At 41.9% G+C, this 17,117-nt stretch overlaps 1 protein-coding gene across 1 annotated transcript in view; it reads left to right on the top strand.

The window, feature by feature from the left end:
• Window positions 1-1,720: 1,720 nt before the first annotated feature.
• PKD2 (polycystic kidney disease 2 (autosomal dominant)) overlaps window positions 1,721-17,117 on the top strand; it is an 87,614-nt gene continuing 72,217 nt past the window's right edge. The window contains exons 1-2 of the mRNA XM_006867755.1: window positions 1,721-2,384; window positions 11,507-11,620. Of these exons, the coding sequence (XP_006867817.1) occupies window positions 1,799-2,384; window positions 11,507-11,620 (700 nt within the window). The 5' untranslated portion in view covers window positions 1,721-1,798. The remainder of the gene's footprint in view (window positions 2,385-11,506; window positions 11,621-17,117) is intronic.

A 17,117-nucleotide genomic window follows, 5' to 3' on the forward strand; every position in this document is an offset into this window, starting at 1 on the left:
TGCCTTCCTACCTGAGGGGCTCATCTTCTGGGACCATTCAGAAGTGGTCTGCTTCTCATTATTCCTAGTCTGTGTTTGTCTGGAAAGTCTGCTGCAACCTGTTCACTACGGATGACCCTGCTGGTATTTAAAATACTATTGGCATAGCTTACATCACAGCAACACACAAGTCACCACAGTATGACAAATAGATGAGTGCCAGGATCAGCCAGTAGCTAGATACAATTTCTTTAAAATGAGCAGTGTGTTATCAGCACATAAGAAACCAACAAATAAATCTGTACCAGGGAATTTGGAAAATGTAAGAGATGGTAGCCAATGCTGGAAGCATAGTTTGTGAACAGATTATGGGGCTTTAACAAATCTGTCTATGGAGATTAAATGTTATCTTGTACACTGTTGGAAGCCCACAGAAATTTCTAAGCATCAGTGTGGTATGAACAGCCTTGGTTTTCCAGTATAATCCTGGAAAGAGAAATGTGGATAACAGAAAATGGAGGTGGAATTGACAGAAATCTTCTGTTCAAATGTGAATTGGTGCTGGTGGTTGGTGGTTATGTGCCGTGGAGTCGGTTTCCGACTCATAGAGACCCTGTACAGGGTTTCCGAGGCTGTAAATCTTAACGGGAGCAGAAAGTCTCATCTTTCTCCCGCGGAACAGCTGGTAGTTTCGAACAGCTGACTTTGCGGTTCACAGCCCGATTCGTAACCACTATGCTAACAGAGCTCCTTAATGTGAATTAAGAAAAATAAATAAATAAATAAATAAAGGTCCTGGACTAAACCACTGACAGCAGTAATGAGTAAACAGGTCTTATCAAGAGACATGTGTGGGGCAAAAGTAACAAGATTTGGTGAAGATGGGGTGTAGGATAGAAGAACAGACAGGGCAGCTTTGGATATGAGGAGCGCATAAATCCGGACTTTTCAACTGGGCTTTACAGGACACTGGTTTATAAGAAAAGGAGAAAGATAATAAATTTAGTTTAGACAAGTTGCGTTTGAGATACCTGAAGAGCATAACATTGCATGTGTTCTGTTGAATGGAAATGAACTTCCAGACCTTGGATATTATTAGTCAGAATCAAGTACTTATCGCAGGAGACAAAGAGGAAGATGAAATCTGCCTGGGAGCACTAACAGATCTAAGAGGCCTAAAACTCAATTCTTGCGATTCCGCAAATATGGAAAGAGGAACCAAACCAATATCGAAAAACAAAACATCCAATATGCAGCCCAATCAGGGAGAGAAGGGCCTTTGGAGGCAAAGGAAGTCAGCGTAGTAGTTTCCAAAAGAGGAAAAGACTTCGTTTCCATTTGGATAATTCACATCATCCTACAAAAGACTTTATTTTTCTCTCACTTCGGTCCATCGAGGCTGTAAACCGCAAACACACGTATTCTCTGCCAGGCAGGCACCGACAGGTCCTGTAGCGAGCTGGCGGGAGGGTCAGCTACTATTTTCTTTCCCAAACCCTTCCATCCTAATGGAATGCGAGCGCGAGCGCCCGGGTTCCGACTCTACTTGGAACGTGGGTCCGGACGCAGCTAGCCTAAAGCGGGCGCGGGGGCGGCTTCCTCGCACCTCCCCCAGCTGTGCGCTGCGGCCGCTGGGCGAGGCCAGGCCAGTTGAGGGGAGGCGGGCCGAGGGGGCGGGCGAGGGCCGCGGGAATGCGGGGCGGTCGGGGGCGGGGAGCAGGAGGCGGCTGGCCGGGGGAAGAAAAGAACATGGCTCCTGCAGCAAGCAGCGCCGAGCTCGGCGCAGCGCAAAGGCGCGCCGGACTGCAGTGAGAGCGCGATGGTGAACTCGAGCCGCGTGCAGCCGCAGCAGCCCGGGGACCCGAAGCGGCCGCCGGCGCCCCGGGCGGCGGGTTCAGGCCGGCTGATGGCGGGCAGCGCTTCGGGCGGCCTCCGCGAACACAGGGGCCTGGAGATTGAGATGGAGCGCATCCGGCAGGCGGCCGCGCGGGATCCCCCGGCCGGAGCCTCGGCCTCCCCTTCTCCTCCGCTCTCATCGTGTTCGAGGCAGGCGTGGAGCCGGGACAACCCTGGCTTCGAAGCCGAGGAAGATGAAGAAGATGAGGAGGAAGAGGAGGTGGAAGGAGAAGAAGGCGGGATGGTGGTGGAGATGGATGTGGAGTGGCGCCCAGGCAGCCGGAGGTCTGTGGCTTCCTCGGCCGTGAGCTCCGCGGGCGCCGGGAGCCGGGCATTGGGGGGCTACCACGGCTCTGGCCACCCGAGTGGGAGGCGGCGCCGAAGAGAGGACCAGGGCCCGCCGTGCCCCAGCCCAGACGGCGGAGGGGACCCGCTGCATCGCCACCTCCCCATGGACGTGCAGCCGCAGCGAGTGGCGTGGGCCAAGAGGCTGGCTCGTGGGCTGCGAGGTAAGAGCACAACCCGCAGCGGCTGATACACAAACCCAGCACTGTTGGCGAGCGGCGGAGCCATCGCCCGACGAGGGCAGCTTTCGGGGACTCCAACTGGCATTCCCCTCTGTGTCCTGACCTCCTTGGAAGCTTCTTCACTACCTTTGCTAATTATGCTCTACTTCCCTGTACCCAGTGCGGAATCCCACTGCGCCCTTGTTGGTGCAGGAGCTCTAGTAGCGTAGTGGTTGTGAGTTGGGCTGCGAACGTCAAGGTCAGCAATTCGAAGCTACCAGCTGTTCTGTGGGAGAAAGATGAGGCTTTCTGCTCCCGTAAGGAGTTACAGCCTCGGAAACCCTGTAGAGGGTCACTATGAGTCGGAACCGACCCCACGGCACATAGGCACATAACCATCACCACTTGTTGATGCAAAGTTTTTTAACTAGCCCCCCCCTTTTAAGATACGTCCTCAGTCCTCATATTCCTGAATATTTTATTTCTTGACGTTAGATGGAAACAGTATTAGACTGAAAGGGATTTTGGTGTTTTTTGTTTTTTTTCTTGAAATGGAGAGAAAATTATTACTTTAGTATAACTAATGGTGGCTGCAAATGTACATTTCCTAATGTACTAAATCAAACAGAGAATTCTGTACTAGATCCCTTGGTCTTCCATTTTGGTCTTGATACGCTATTGCCCCCGTCTCCTTGGAAAGGGTTAACGAAAGGGTTAACTGTACAATGTTATCCAAGTTGTGGGAGGAGTGTTTGTTGTCCTGTTGTTTTGGTGATGTGTGTGGTTGAGGGGACAGTTGAGGTCACTACGAATAGAATAAAATACTGTCTATGAAAGTAGTTATTTGACCATTGCTAAGGAGCTCTGGTAGTGTAGTGCTTATGAATTGGGCTGCTAACCTCAAGGTCAGCAGTTTGAAACTTCCAGCTGTTCCACGGGAGAAAGATGGGGCTTTCTGATCCTGTAAAGATTTACAACCTCGGAAACCCTGTACAGGGTCACTATGAGTCAAAACTGACTCCACAGCATACCACTGCCACCAATTATAGGCATTTTTCTAAAATAATTGCAAACAAAAGGTTAGGTTGTTAAGGAAGAAACTTGGAAGTATGTTTTTAAGTAAGTTAATGTTCTTTGAAATTCCACCAACTGGTGAAGTCACCAAATACCAGCTGATGAATGTGTCAGAATTCCAGGCACCCAACTATTCCAAAAAGCAAGAGAGGAATTATAGAATATGCCTAGTGCGTATTAAGAGGACACATTTTCCAAGAGCAGATGGGATCCTTTTGCAAAGTTTTGTTAGAGGCATCCTTGGAAAAGTTGCATTTGTTCTTGCTGTCCAAATTATTTTAATCTCCACTTTTAGGAGTTTCCACTCGCAGTTCTTTTGAAATTTTCCCTTTTATGTCGGTTTTTAAAATCTTGTGCACAAAACTACCCAGGTGTTGTTATAGCAACCCAATTAAGACCCATTCAGGCCTAGACACTAATAGCAATTCTCCCACTCACTGTTGGTGCTGGTGTGAGCAAGTTACTTAACCTCTCAGAGCCCCAAAGTAGGCATCTATTTTTTAAAAAGAGAGAGATGGCACGCATCACTTCCACTCACATTTTGTTTGTAAAAATCTTTTGTCACATGACCAAGCATAACAGGGACGGAGACTAGAAAATGCGGCATAGCCATGTGTCCAGGAGGCAGGAAATGGAATTCTCGTAGTAGACAGCTAGCAAATCTCTGCTAATTAGTGTTGTTGTTAAGTGCCGTCAAGTCAGTTCCGACTCATAGTGTCCCTGTATAAGGTTTCTGAGGAACGGCTGGTGAGTTTGAACTGGTTCAAACCAAACTTGCAGTCCAGTGCTTAATACCACAGCTTTCCATCAGGACTCCATAGTAGTACCAGGGCTCGAATTAAATAGCAGATCTATTTCCCAAAATCACAGGCCTTGAGACATTGAAATTGGTATGTTGTTTACAGTTGAAAAAAAACATGGCAACTAGCTTGGTGTCCCTAGTACCTAGCGCAAAGGAGACTAGCAATAAATGTTTGCAGACTGCATGGATGACCTCTGATGCTCATTTACTATTTTATTTTGGCATAATCTTATTATACTGGCATTTATCCTGCCTTCTTTGGATATCTAAGCAGACAAATATTCACTTATTTAAGAAGTTATTGAGACTTAAAAAAAACTGTGCTTTGCAGTTGTAAGTAGTGTGAGATGGCCCTCAGAGAAACAAAACATACTACCCATCATTCTTGGTTGCATTCATGATATTAATATGCAATGAATGATTAATTTTACCTGTCTTTAGAAGCTTCAGAATTTAGCTTACTTCATTACCAGCACTGTAGTATCCTGGAGTAGCTATTCTTAGTTTTGGTAGGGAGGATGATTTTAACCCCAGGGAACTTTTAACAGTGTCTCAAGACTTTTGTTTGTTTCAGTGGCCAGATTGTTCCTAACATCTACCAGGTAGAGGCCAGAGACACTACTAAACATTTTACAATGCACAGGATGGGCCCCCACTATAAAACACTACTCCACCCAAAAGATCTATAGTGTGGAGGTAGGAAAACTCTGCTCTTGATTGTTCAGTTCAATAAGAATAAATTATTTCATACTGTGTGCCAGTGACACTCTATGTACACAGGTGCATTTAATCCTCACAACAAGCCTATGAGATAAAATCTGTTATTAACAGTTATTAACATTGATGAGGTAACTAAGGCTTCTAGAGGTTAAGTGACTTGTCTAAGATTATATGTATAAAGAATTGGAATCAGAATTTAAATCTAGGCATTTTGAGCTTTAATGAGTGTTAACAATGTATCACATTTTCTTAGTTTGTACTAGGACATTTAGGATAAATTATACCAAAATCATCTGTGCATCCAAAGCTATAACTGATACAGGAAGTGAGAGAGCCCACCTTTCCCTTTGTTTTAAATTTGAGTCTCACTCCATCACTTCTTCATTTTCTTTTTTTATTTGCACTAGAATTTTAAACAAATAAGGTGTTTTTTTTTATTTGTATGGGGAATTTTTTTTGAGGGGAGTTGTTACTCTTTAGGATTTGTGGTAAAATTGTGGAAGTGTTAGAATCCATTCCGTCACCAAACATTGAATCTCCTTTGTGCTAACTACTGGGGACACCAAACAAGTTACTGTCAAGTTCTTGATTCTGATGTAAAGTGATGTCATGTGTGCTAGAATACAACTGTGCTCCATAGGGACTTCAATAGTTAATTTTCATAACTAGGTTTCCATGCCTTTCTTCCAAGGTGCTTCTGGATGGACTTTAACCTCCGGACTTTTGATTAGGAATATGCTAACTATCTGCACCACCCAGGGATGCTACTAGGGTATGAAGAGATAAATAATACAAGGGGATTTCAAAAAGTTCGTGGAAATTTTCCATTATCTTTTCATTTCATTTTCCTATGAACCTTTTGAAGCCCCTACAAAGTCTGTATTCTTAAGGAGCTCGGGGTGAAAGCTGTTTAATAATTTCAATGCCAGGTCCCAGGTACTAGAGAAGCTCAAAGAAGGGAGAATGGACTTTGTCTGGGGAATCAAAAAGACTTCCAGGAGGCAGTTGAAACTTGAGTAAAGTTTTTTAGGCTGAGTGATGATTTGAAGAAAGAAAAAAAAAAAAAAAAAGTAACAGAAGCAAGATCATCATGTAGCTTACTCAACTCTGAAATTGCTACTTTTCCCTGTAGGCAATTGAGTCAGAAGGCACTTCTAGCAGGAATCAGGATCATATATCAATCTGAAAATGTCTTTAGTAGGAATATAGAAGATAGGGTGAGGCGTGGATACTGATAGTTTGCCAAGAGACTGGGTCGTTTAGGACAGGGGAGGTGAGGGCTTTGACCAAGGTAGTGTGGACTGGGATGGAATGAGCCTGAATTAAAGAGGGAGAAACCATCAGAATTGTGGAACCAGCTGGGTGTGAGGAATAAGAGAAAGGCCTAGCTTAACTCCAAATATCTAGCATGGTTCCGTTAACCCAAACAGGAAGGTTTTGTGGCCTCAGATGCCTCCGAACCTTCAGACAGTAGGCTGTGAAAAGAGACCATCTTTGTATCTTTTAACACCTGTTCCTTCTGGGAAAGAAAGACAGACTTGTTTCTAAATTCTAAAATTATGCCTTAGAAGTTGCATTAATTCAAGTGTAAAAGCTGTCTTTTTAGCTTTGCTGCTATAGGCTAAGCACTGGACTGCTAACCCGAAGGAAAAAAGTTTGCACCCACCAGCCATTCTGTGAGAAAAAGAGGGGGCTGTTTGGTCCCATAAAGATTTAAAACCTCAGAAACCCTATCCAGGATCACTATGAGTCGACCTGACATGGCACTTAGTAACAATATAAGGAGTTTTAATGCCAGGCCATTTTTTCCTTCTTGTTGTTGTTGTTAAGTCGATTCCGACCCGTAGCGACCCTGTATAGGGTTTCTGAAGAGCAGCTAGTGAGCTTAAACCGCCGAGCTTGCAGTTCAAACGGCTTTGCAGTCTGGCGCATTAGCCCACAGTGCCACACCAGGACTTCTTAAGCATAATGAAATGTTTCCACCCACCACTTACTGCCATTGATAGAGGAATTTTGCTCTTATTTAATTGTAGGTCCAGGTTGAACTGAAAAGTGTATAGCTGATTTGGTACCTGGGATTTGCTTCAAAGTAAATGGGAAGGAATAAGTGAAGGTTTAGATGAACCTGGGTAAGAGGTACCTTGGGGGTTCTTTATACAAATTTTCTCTATCTTTGTATAAACATGATATTTTCTAAATAAAAAGTTGTTCTTTAAAAATATTTGGATAAAGTGTTTATAAAAATGTTGATTTTATTTCAAAGTCTACTGTTTATTTGGGGCACGTCATTTGTCTCTTGGATTACCCATGTGAGAGTTCCCTTATATTAAGAAGGAACATTGTACAGAGAGAGGTCCTATTTAGAGATGTGCTCTGACTTTGGATGATGGCACAACTTACCATCCCCACCAGTTACCATTGAGTCAGTTCTAATTCATAGTGATTGTACACATGTCAGAGTAGAACTGTGCGCCATAAACATAGGGTTTTCAGTAGCTGGATTGTTCAGAAAAGGCATGTCTGCGTAGACTCCAAGCTCCAGCCTTGTGCACCACCCAAGAACTCCTGGAGTTAGCTAAGAACCACCTTAAATACGGAAAGTAGTTGGAGACAATTTACTCTCTGAATGTAAGTGCCTAGAGTATGGAGTCCTGCTACATTTGAGACAATTGAGGGAAAAGACAAACGGTGATTCTGAAGATGCTGGTCTATCCTGATTCCTTTCTTAATTCTTTTTTTGATAGACTTTTTAAAGAGCTGTTTTAGTGTACAGAGAGTTATCGTATAAATTTCTGTCCTTCTTGCATTAGTTTGTCTAATGTTATTGGCATTTACATTTGGGTGGTACATTTATTAAAGTTGATGAACTGGTATTGATACAGTATAAGGAACTAATGTTCATAGTTTATGTTAGGGCTTACTCTATGTTTTGCACATCCTTGGCCATTTTTGCCCTATGAGCTGTGCTAATCATGGGAAGCTTTTGGCACCAAGACAGGTATTTGTGAGTGCAGTCATTTTTCTCCCATCAGACTGTAACTGTGTCCCAGTGTTTTCAGACATAGTAGGAAAGCTGAATGAAAATTCTTAAATATTAGGCAATTGATGAGGTAATAGAGTCACTTAGAAATGTAAATATATTTAAAAATGCATTATATAAACATACAAATAAAGGGACTTCTTTTCATTTGAAGTGTTTCCCTGAAGGAGAGAATTAAATTACCAGATTTAGGCTGAATAAAAGTTAAGAGGGGTTTGCTTGTTTGTCTTTTACTTATAGGTCAAGCAGTGCCATTTGTAAATATTAAGAACCGTGGCTATTCCTTAGTGCATCATTGTTTATAAACTATGGGAAAGAGTGAAAATCACTGAACCGCCTGAGGTAGGACAGCAGTCTCCTGATGGTAAGAGACCAGCAGTCTTTGCTTTTGTGTAGATATGAGATCTAGCCTCCAAAAGAAATAGACCCAAATAAATGGTGTGGTTGTGTCCAGAGCTACTGAGCCTACCCTTTGGCTGCCTCTGTGTTGATTCTGAGTTGTAATTTTCCATGTCATCTAAATTTGTAATAACTCTTTAATATGATAGAATTTCAGCGAACAAACATTGTGCTTGTCGCATTTCTTCTGAGTGAGTAATTCCCTGACAACTACCAGATCTTGGCAGCAACAAACATGGTCATAAGTTATGCTCTACTTTCAGTGTGGTGAAACCTATGATGTGTAACACGGTGTCTTTGACTTCAGACGCTGATTTTCCTAAAGGAAAATTTGGGAGGGGAAAAGCAGAGGAAAGGGAATGCTCCAATTTAGGAGTCGGACTAATACATTATTATAGAACTTTAAAAATACATAGACGCTTATGATGAGATCATTTCTTTGACACAAAACCTCATAGACTCTTTTTCTCTTTTCTCTGTGTGGCCTGCTTGCGGATGAAGTGGCAATGTGAGTTTAAATTACTGACCAATTAAGGTATGTGAATTGAAAGTGTGGATGGTATACAGATGCCAGGTTGATTTCTGCATGGCTCATTCAAAGGTTTGAGTAGCTTTTCTTTCTTTCTTTCTTTTTTTTTTTTTTTAAATGTTATGGTTTTTCCAAGTAACCAGCAATGTGACTAACTCTCTCTCTCTATTCATTAACAGGGGTTTGGACAGCCACCATGTCTGTCTGCTAGCTCAGTCCAAGCCCCGCGGTAACTGGCTCTCTGCAGCAAACTCACGGAGGGTTATGTCATCTTCCCTTAGCCAGCCCAACACTTTTTCCATCTGCTAAAACACAGAACATGGCTGCTGATTTTACTTTTTCTTCAAAGAGAGAAGTGGGATGAATCATTCCTTTTAATTTAAAGATTATGTGTTAATGGGCTTTTGAAAAATCTGTTTTGCTAAGCATGCAGTCAATCACTAAGTTATTTCGTGCCTTTTTCTTCTCTTTTCTTTTAACTTCTTATTCTGAATTGAGTGAAGCTTTGCAGAGCAGATCATCTGTTTTACATTCTGCAGATCATACACTTTGTTTCATTTCAGTGACTGCAATCTCTTCCATGTAACAGCAGTTACCTCCTGTGATCCCCACCTTCTCTAACCAATCCTTCTGAATGTTGGCCTTTCAATCTTGAATTGTTGACCATTCGTGGTTTGCATATCTCATTCGTGTTGTTGCCCCCTTTATATAGCTGTCTACTGCTTGGCTGAACATTGCAAGTTATTCATTTTCTTGATAGGACAGAGACGGGTACAGAATAGTTTTTATGCCAGTGCATTCGAAGCTTCATACAAGTTTTATTAAAACAGTGTCCAAGCCAGCACTTTTTTTCTGGAGTAAGACAAAAGGTACTGTTCCAGTATAGTGGCATCATATACTTAACAGTTGTTGTTAAGTGCCATCAATTCGGTTCCAATCCATAGTGACACTGCATAGGGTTTCCGAAGAGCAGCTGGTGAGCTTGAACCGCTGGCCTTGCAGTTCAAACGGCTTTGCAGTCTGGCACATTAACCCACAGCGCCACACCAGGACTCCATATACTTGACTAGATTTAAAAAACAAAACAAAAAATGCTGCCATTAAGTCGATTCCAATTAATAGCAACCCTGTATAGGGTTTTCGAGAAACACTGGTATGGCTCTGTGGGATAAAACACTGACCAGCAAGATCTTTTGAACTGCAAGGTCAGTGATTCAGATTTACCAGTCACTCCTCAGAAACTCTATACAGGGTTGCTGTGAGTCGAAAACGAGTGGACAGCACTTAACACCACCACCATAAGGTGTTAAAAGCTATAAATCTTTATGGGAGCAGAATGTCTCCTATAAGAGCAGCTGGTGGGTTTAAACTGCCAACCTTGAGTTTAACCTACCAAGTTGTTCCCCAGAGGAGCCCTGGTTGTGCTGTGGGTTAGGTGTTGGGCTGCTAACCACAAGGTTTGTGGTTCATAGCCACCAGCTGCACTAATAAGAAAGATGAGTCTTTCTGCTCCCGTAACAATTTAGTCTTGGAAACCCGACATGGGGTTGCTATGAGTCTGAATTGACTTGGTAACAATAGGTTTGGGTTAGTGTGAAGTGGTTAGAAGAACTGATATGTTTAGTCTCGTCTTTTAGGCTGTCCTTATTTCCTGATCTTTTGAAAGTTTTACTAAGATATTTGCTAATGGATTTGGGAGTTTAGAAAATGATCAGATCTTTACTTGTGTTTTGTACATTTGAGGAGACAGTAGAGCTCTGGTAGCGTAGTGGTTACAAATTGGGCTGCAAACCTCAGAGACAGCAGTTGAAAACTACCAGCTATTCCACGGGAGAAAGATGAGGCGTCCTGCTCCTGTAAAGATTTACAGCCTCAGAAACCCTGTACAGGGTTATTAAGAGTTGGAACCAACTCCACGGCACATAACAACAACAACAAGAGCTGATGGTGTTCTTAAATGGTTAAAAAAAAAAAAAATTGCTGTCATATCAGTTTTGACTCATGATGAACCCGTGTGTGTGAACTAGAATCCCTAACCTTTCAGTTAGTAGCCACATATGTATGTTAACCAATAAAAATTACCCTGATGTCAACTAGTTGACAATTTCTTGGTTCCATTTAGAGTGTGCTCAATAAAAAACATATATACATGCATATATATATATTAGAGTCCCGGTGTGGCGCTGTGGGTTAATGCACCAGACTGCAAAACTGTTTGAACTGCAAGGTCAGTGGTTCAAGCTCATCAGCTGCTCCTTGGAAACCCTATACAGGGTCACTATAGATTGGAATGGACTTGACAGCACTTAACAACAACAACAACATATATATATATTGGACTCCTGGTATAACATGTGCTGGACTGCAAAGTCGGTTTGAACTGCAAGGTTGGTGGTTCAATATCACCAGCCACTCATCGGAAACTCTATACAGGGTTACTATGGGTCGGAACTGCCTCAATGGCATGTAACAACAACACACTGTATATATGTTATACATATATGTCATTTATGAGATTTTTGAAACAGTGATATTTTCTTCCTTCAATTATTATTTTAAAGGTTTCTGGGGAACAAGACTCATGGAAGAAAATAATACTAACCGAGAGAAATACCTGAAAAGTGTTCTACGTGAACTGGTCACATACCTCCTTTTTCTCATCATCTTGTGTATCTGTAAGTAGAATATTTCCTTCTATTAGTGGAAAAGTTTTGAAAGTATTTGAAATGTTAAAATCACAATTCACAGTGTATATTCACCTGAAATGTCTGTGGGGAAATCATTTCAGCTTTGTTTTCAGTTCTAGCTTAGAATTTGGGAAAGTTCCATGTATTCAGATAAACGTTAATTAAAACTTAGTATTATCCGATAGAGCAGTTATTGTAAGTTATGACCACTTTCACTATGAGATGCATGGGACCAATTTTCAGATTCCGAAAAAACAAGGGAAAGAATGTACTCACGTTTTGAGAGTAACAAGGGCTGTCTTATGAGAATTTCATTGGGAAACCTTACCCCATCCATCCTACAACCCTGAGCGTGTCCTGAACAAAGGCAGTACTAACTGAGTCCCTAGAGGATGCCCAAACTGCTATTTTGATTTGGTTGTAAATCAAATAGCTCAGAATTCTTCAGGGAAGGGTTATTATTTTTGTTTAGTGCCGTGTAGTCAGGTCCAACTGGTAGTAACCCTATAGGATTTCTGTGGAACAGCAGATAGATTTGAACTGTCACCCTTGTGGTTTGCAGTCCAATGCTGATCCTACAGTGCCACAGCATGAGTCCTCAGGAAAGGACTGTTGTTGATAAGTGCTGTCGAGTCAATTCTGACCCATAGCAATCCTGTATAGGGTTTCCTAGGAGCAGCTGGTGAGCTTGTACTGCCAACCTTGCAGTTCAAACGGCTTTGCGGTCTGACGCATTAACCCACAGTGCCACACCAGGACCTCTCAGGAGAGGATTGGTGGTTGGTGGTTATGTGCCATGGAGTCGGTTCCAACACATAGTGACCCTGTATGGGTTTTTCAAGGCTGTACATCTTTACGGGAGCAGAAAGCCTCATCTTTCTCCCGCAGAACAGCTGGCAGTTTTGAACTGCTGACCCTGATGTTAGCAGCCCGATTCATAACCACTACGCCACCAGAGCTCCCGGAAATACCAGCTTCGGAAGTGTATAGACCTTCATGGAAGATATGTTGACAAGTAATTTCACATTTTTGTTTGGTAAAGATTTCTATGCTTTTATGGCAGTACTTTTTTATGTACCCTTTTACTAGTAAGTACTTTGACAGTGAATTCAAGGCAACCTCTGGTTTCAAGTAAGAATTCATCATAGATTCTAGGAGATTTTTCAATTTCTGTGTTAACCCACTCCTCTCAGTTAAGTAGATTGATTTTCAAAACAGAAGCGACAAAACTAACACTGGTGAGGTGAGAAGTAAGCTCTTGATGAGTGCTTAAGCCTCTCCCAATGTGTGGTGCTGTGGGTTAATGCGCCATATTGCGAAGCCATTTGAACTGCAAGGCTGGCAGTTCAAGCTCATCAGTGGCTCCTCGGAAACCCTATACAGGGTCGCTATGGGTCGGAACCAACTCACCAGCACTTAACAACAACAACAATGAGATCATCCAGCCAGTGTCAGTGATCTTTAGGAAGAATTTTGCTCCTGCTACTAGAACCGACTCGATGGCGCTAAACAAAAACTAGTATATGACAGATTCCATCTTAGGATCTTTACATGTATTATTTCTAATCTTTGCAACAGTCTTCAAAATAAATACTTTATAGCTAAAGAAATGAAGACTTCAAGAAGCTTAGTACCTTGTCCCACTTTACTCAGTTTGTGGAGTTTAAAACTACTTGAACCCAGATTTCTCTTACACAAAATATCTGTACTGTTTCTATTATGTCAAACTGCCTTCCAGAACCCAAATTGTTTCATATAAGAGCTTATGACATATACAAGGGCAGAGAGTCAAATGTATTGTCTCATGTAACTGCAGAGTAACAAGTTCACTTATCTTGGTTACTTGATAATATTGCTGGCAGGAATTTAAAACCAGTAGTTAATAAGATGGTTTCTGAGTCATGGGGAAAAGAAATCACTAGGAAGCCATTAAGACTTTGGCTAGAAGTAATTCATGCCTGGTTATCCCTACTTCCTTTTAAATGTAGTCAACAGATGAAAGATCAGAGGAATTGGTAAAATTACTAAACACAGACAATTGAAAAAGTCTCTCTTCATTTCCTGTTTTATGACTGTTGAGCTGGATTATTATATACTTAAGTGAACTCCACCCAGTGAACTTTAATGAATGGACTAATGTTCTTGGGTCAATCCTGTTTGATACATTAATTTACTAAGATAAGTATTTATCTTGGAGGAAATACAGCTAGAATGCTCCTTAGAAGTGAGGCTAGTGAGACTTCATCTTATATACTTTGGACATATTATAAGGAGGGAGAAGGAGGACATTGCGCCTGGTAAAATAGAATCAGTGTAAAACAACAACAACACATCAGTAGATAGATTGGCTCGATGGCTCAAATATAACAAGGATTGTGAGGGTGCCATAGGACCGAACAGTGTTTCATTCCGTTGTACATGGGTCCCTCTGAGTCAGACCTGACTTGATGGCACCTAAGAACAACATCAACAAAGATAAGGGCATTGATGATACCAACTTTACCAATGATGTGAAGCTGAGAGGAACAGTTGATACCAAATGACTGAATACAAGTCCAAGAACCACCGCTCATCTGTCCGTTTGTTGTACTGTGGTGGCTTGCATGTTCATGTGATACTGGAAGTTATGCCACTGGTATATTAAATGCCAACAAGGTCTCCCACAGTAGACAGGTGTCATAGGCCACATTTTCTAAAGAAATAAAACATATTGTTGTTAACGTGCTGTTGAGTCAATTCTAACTCATAGCCACCCCGTATAGGGTTTCTGAGGAGTGACTGGTGGATTCGAACTGCTGCCTTGTGGTTCAAATCCATCTTGTGGTCCTGTGCTTATCCCACAGCACCACACTAGGACTCTGGTGAAACATGTATATATATAAAGAAAAGTTTGTTATCTTAAAATTGTAGCATCCCAGGTCCCCAATGGAAGAGAGAGCTTGAGTCCCTCTCATGTGTCCGTTATATTGGGAGCAGGTCACACCTCAAGGAAGCATCGCACTTCAATTGATTGGCTACTCATAGCTGCTCATCATAAACTTAACTATGCCTGCATTAGGTTTCATCACCATGGGACCAAGCCCATCCCAACTGCCAAAACTCTGGAAATCCTGGCATAGTCGAGTTGATATGGAACCCCAACAACAGGTTTCAGTGGAGTTTCTAGACTAAGACAAACCAGGAAGAAGGAGAGGTGAGCCATTTCTGATGTTTAGTCTCTAAAAACCTTATGAATGGCAGCAGAACACTGTCAGATACAGTGCCAGAGATGAAAACATAAGTAGTAGTGTAACACTGCCAGACATAGTGCCAGAAGATGAGTCCCACAGGTTGGAAGTTACTGAAAATACAACTGGGGAAGAGCTGCCTCCTCAAGTGGAGTTGACCATAATGATGTGAATGGAGCAAAGCTTTTAGAACCTTCGTTTGCTGATGAAACACAAGTCAAAAGGAGAAGAAACCGTTCTACACATCCATTAATGAATCTAGGGAAATTGGAAGTTGTCAAAAATGAAACATTAAAAGATTGTTATTCTAGGCATTCCATATATAAAGGAATATTTAGAAGCTGGGAAAGCTTACAGCTAGGGGAATTTGTAGCAGAATCAAGAAATCCATTGCTTTCTAATTCAAGACGCTCAACTGCTCCTGGAGCCACCATCTTGGGAGAGACCAAGCAGGGAAAGGATCAGAGCAGCCATGAATGCATGACAGAACCACAGAGATATAGGTGTAGCCATTCTTTTTTTTTGGTATCTGTTCATTGGTCTCTCGCTCTCTGCACACCTCCATTCTGGTGACTAGAGGGGATGCTTGAGCGAATGGACACCCTACACAAACACCTGGAGGGTTCTACTAAGCATGCGCACAGATCTCCTTGAAATTTAAAGTGACATTTCTGCTTAAAACCAATCAGCAACCACTCGTCTGTCAGTTTGCCGTGCTGTGGTGGCTTGTGAGTTGCTATGATTCTGAAATCTATGCCACCGGTATTTTAAATGCCAGCAGGATCACCCATGGTGGACAGATTTCAGATGAGCTTCCAGATGAAGACATACTAAGAAGAAGGAGTGACGAACTGCTTCCGAATATTTAGTCAATGAAAACCTTATGAATAACAGAAAAACACTGTCAGATACAGTCCCGGAAAATGTGTCCCTCTGGTTGGAAGGCACTCAAAATGCGACTGGGGAAAAGCTGCCTCCTCAAAGTAGAGTTGATTGTGATGACGTGAATGGAGGAAAGCCCATGGGAGAAAAGCCCACGGGACCTTCATTTGTTGATGGGTCACAACTCAAAATGAAGAGAAATAGCTATAAACCTCCACTGAAAATCGGAACATGGAATGTACAAAGTATGAATCTGGGAATATTGGAAGTTGTCAAAAATGAAATGAAATGCATAAACATCAATATCTTAGGCATTAGTGAGCTGAAATGGACTGACTCGTTTTGGCCATTTTGAATCTGACAACCACATGGTTAACTATGCCGGGAATGACAAATTGAAGAGGAATGGTGTTGCATTCATCATCAAAAAGAACATATCCAAAAAAAAAAAGAACATCCAGATCAGTCATGAGGTATGACTCTGTCTGTGATAGGATAATATTCATGTGACTACAGGGAAGCCCAGTTAATACCACTATTATTCAAATTTATGTACCAACTAGTAAAGCCAGTGAGATTGAAATAGAAGAATTCTACCAGCTTCTTCAATCTGATATTGATCAAACATGCAATTAAGATGTATTGCTCATTACTGGTAATTGGAATGTAAAGGTTGTGAGCAAAGAGGAAGGATCAGTAGTTGGAAAATACGGCCTTGGTGATAGAAATGATGCTGAAGAACACATGATAGAATTCTGCAAAACCAATGATTTGTTCATTTCAAATACCTTCTTTAGTCAGCATTAAGACCTCACATGGCCCTTACCATGTGACCTCACCAGATGGGATACATAGAAATCAAATTGACTAAATCTGCAGAAAGAGACCATGGAAAAGCTCCATATCATCAGTGAAAACAAGGCCAGGGGCAGACTGAAATAGACCATCAGTTGTTCTTATGCAAATTCATATTGAAGCTGAAGAAAATGAAAACAAGTCCATGAGAGCCAAAATAAGACCTTGAATATATCCCACCTGAATTTAGAGATCATCTGAAGAACAGATTTGATTAACATTAAACACTAAAGACCAAAGACCCGAAGAGTTATGGGATGACATCAAAAACATCAGACATGAAAAAAGCAAAAAGTCATTGAGAAGACAAGAAAGAAGGAAAATGACAAAATGGATGTCAAAGGGACACTGAAACTTGTTCTCCAGTGTAGAGATGCTAAAGCAAATGGAAGAAATGAGGAGATCCAAGAGCTGAACAGAAAATTTCGAAGATCAGCTTAAGACGATAAAGCCAAATATTACAACAAAATGTGCAAATATGTGGAATCAGAAAAACACACTCAGCATTTCTCAAGCTGGGG

This window comes from Chrysochloris asiatica, unplaced genomic scaffold (assembly GCF_000296735.1).
Source record: "Chrysochloris asiatica unplaced genomic scaffold, ChrAsi1.0 scaffold00109, whole genome shotgun sequence".
Classification (NCBI taxonomy): domain Eukaryota; kingdom Metazoa; phylum Chordata; class Mammalia; order Afrosoricida; family Chrysochloridae; genus Chrysochloris; species Chrysochloris asiatica.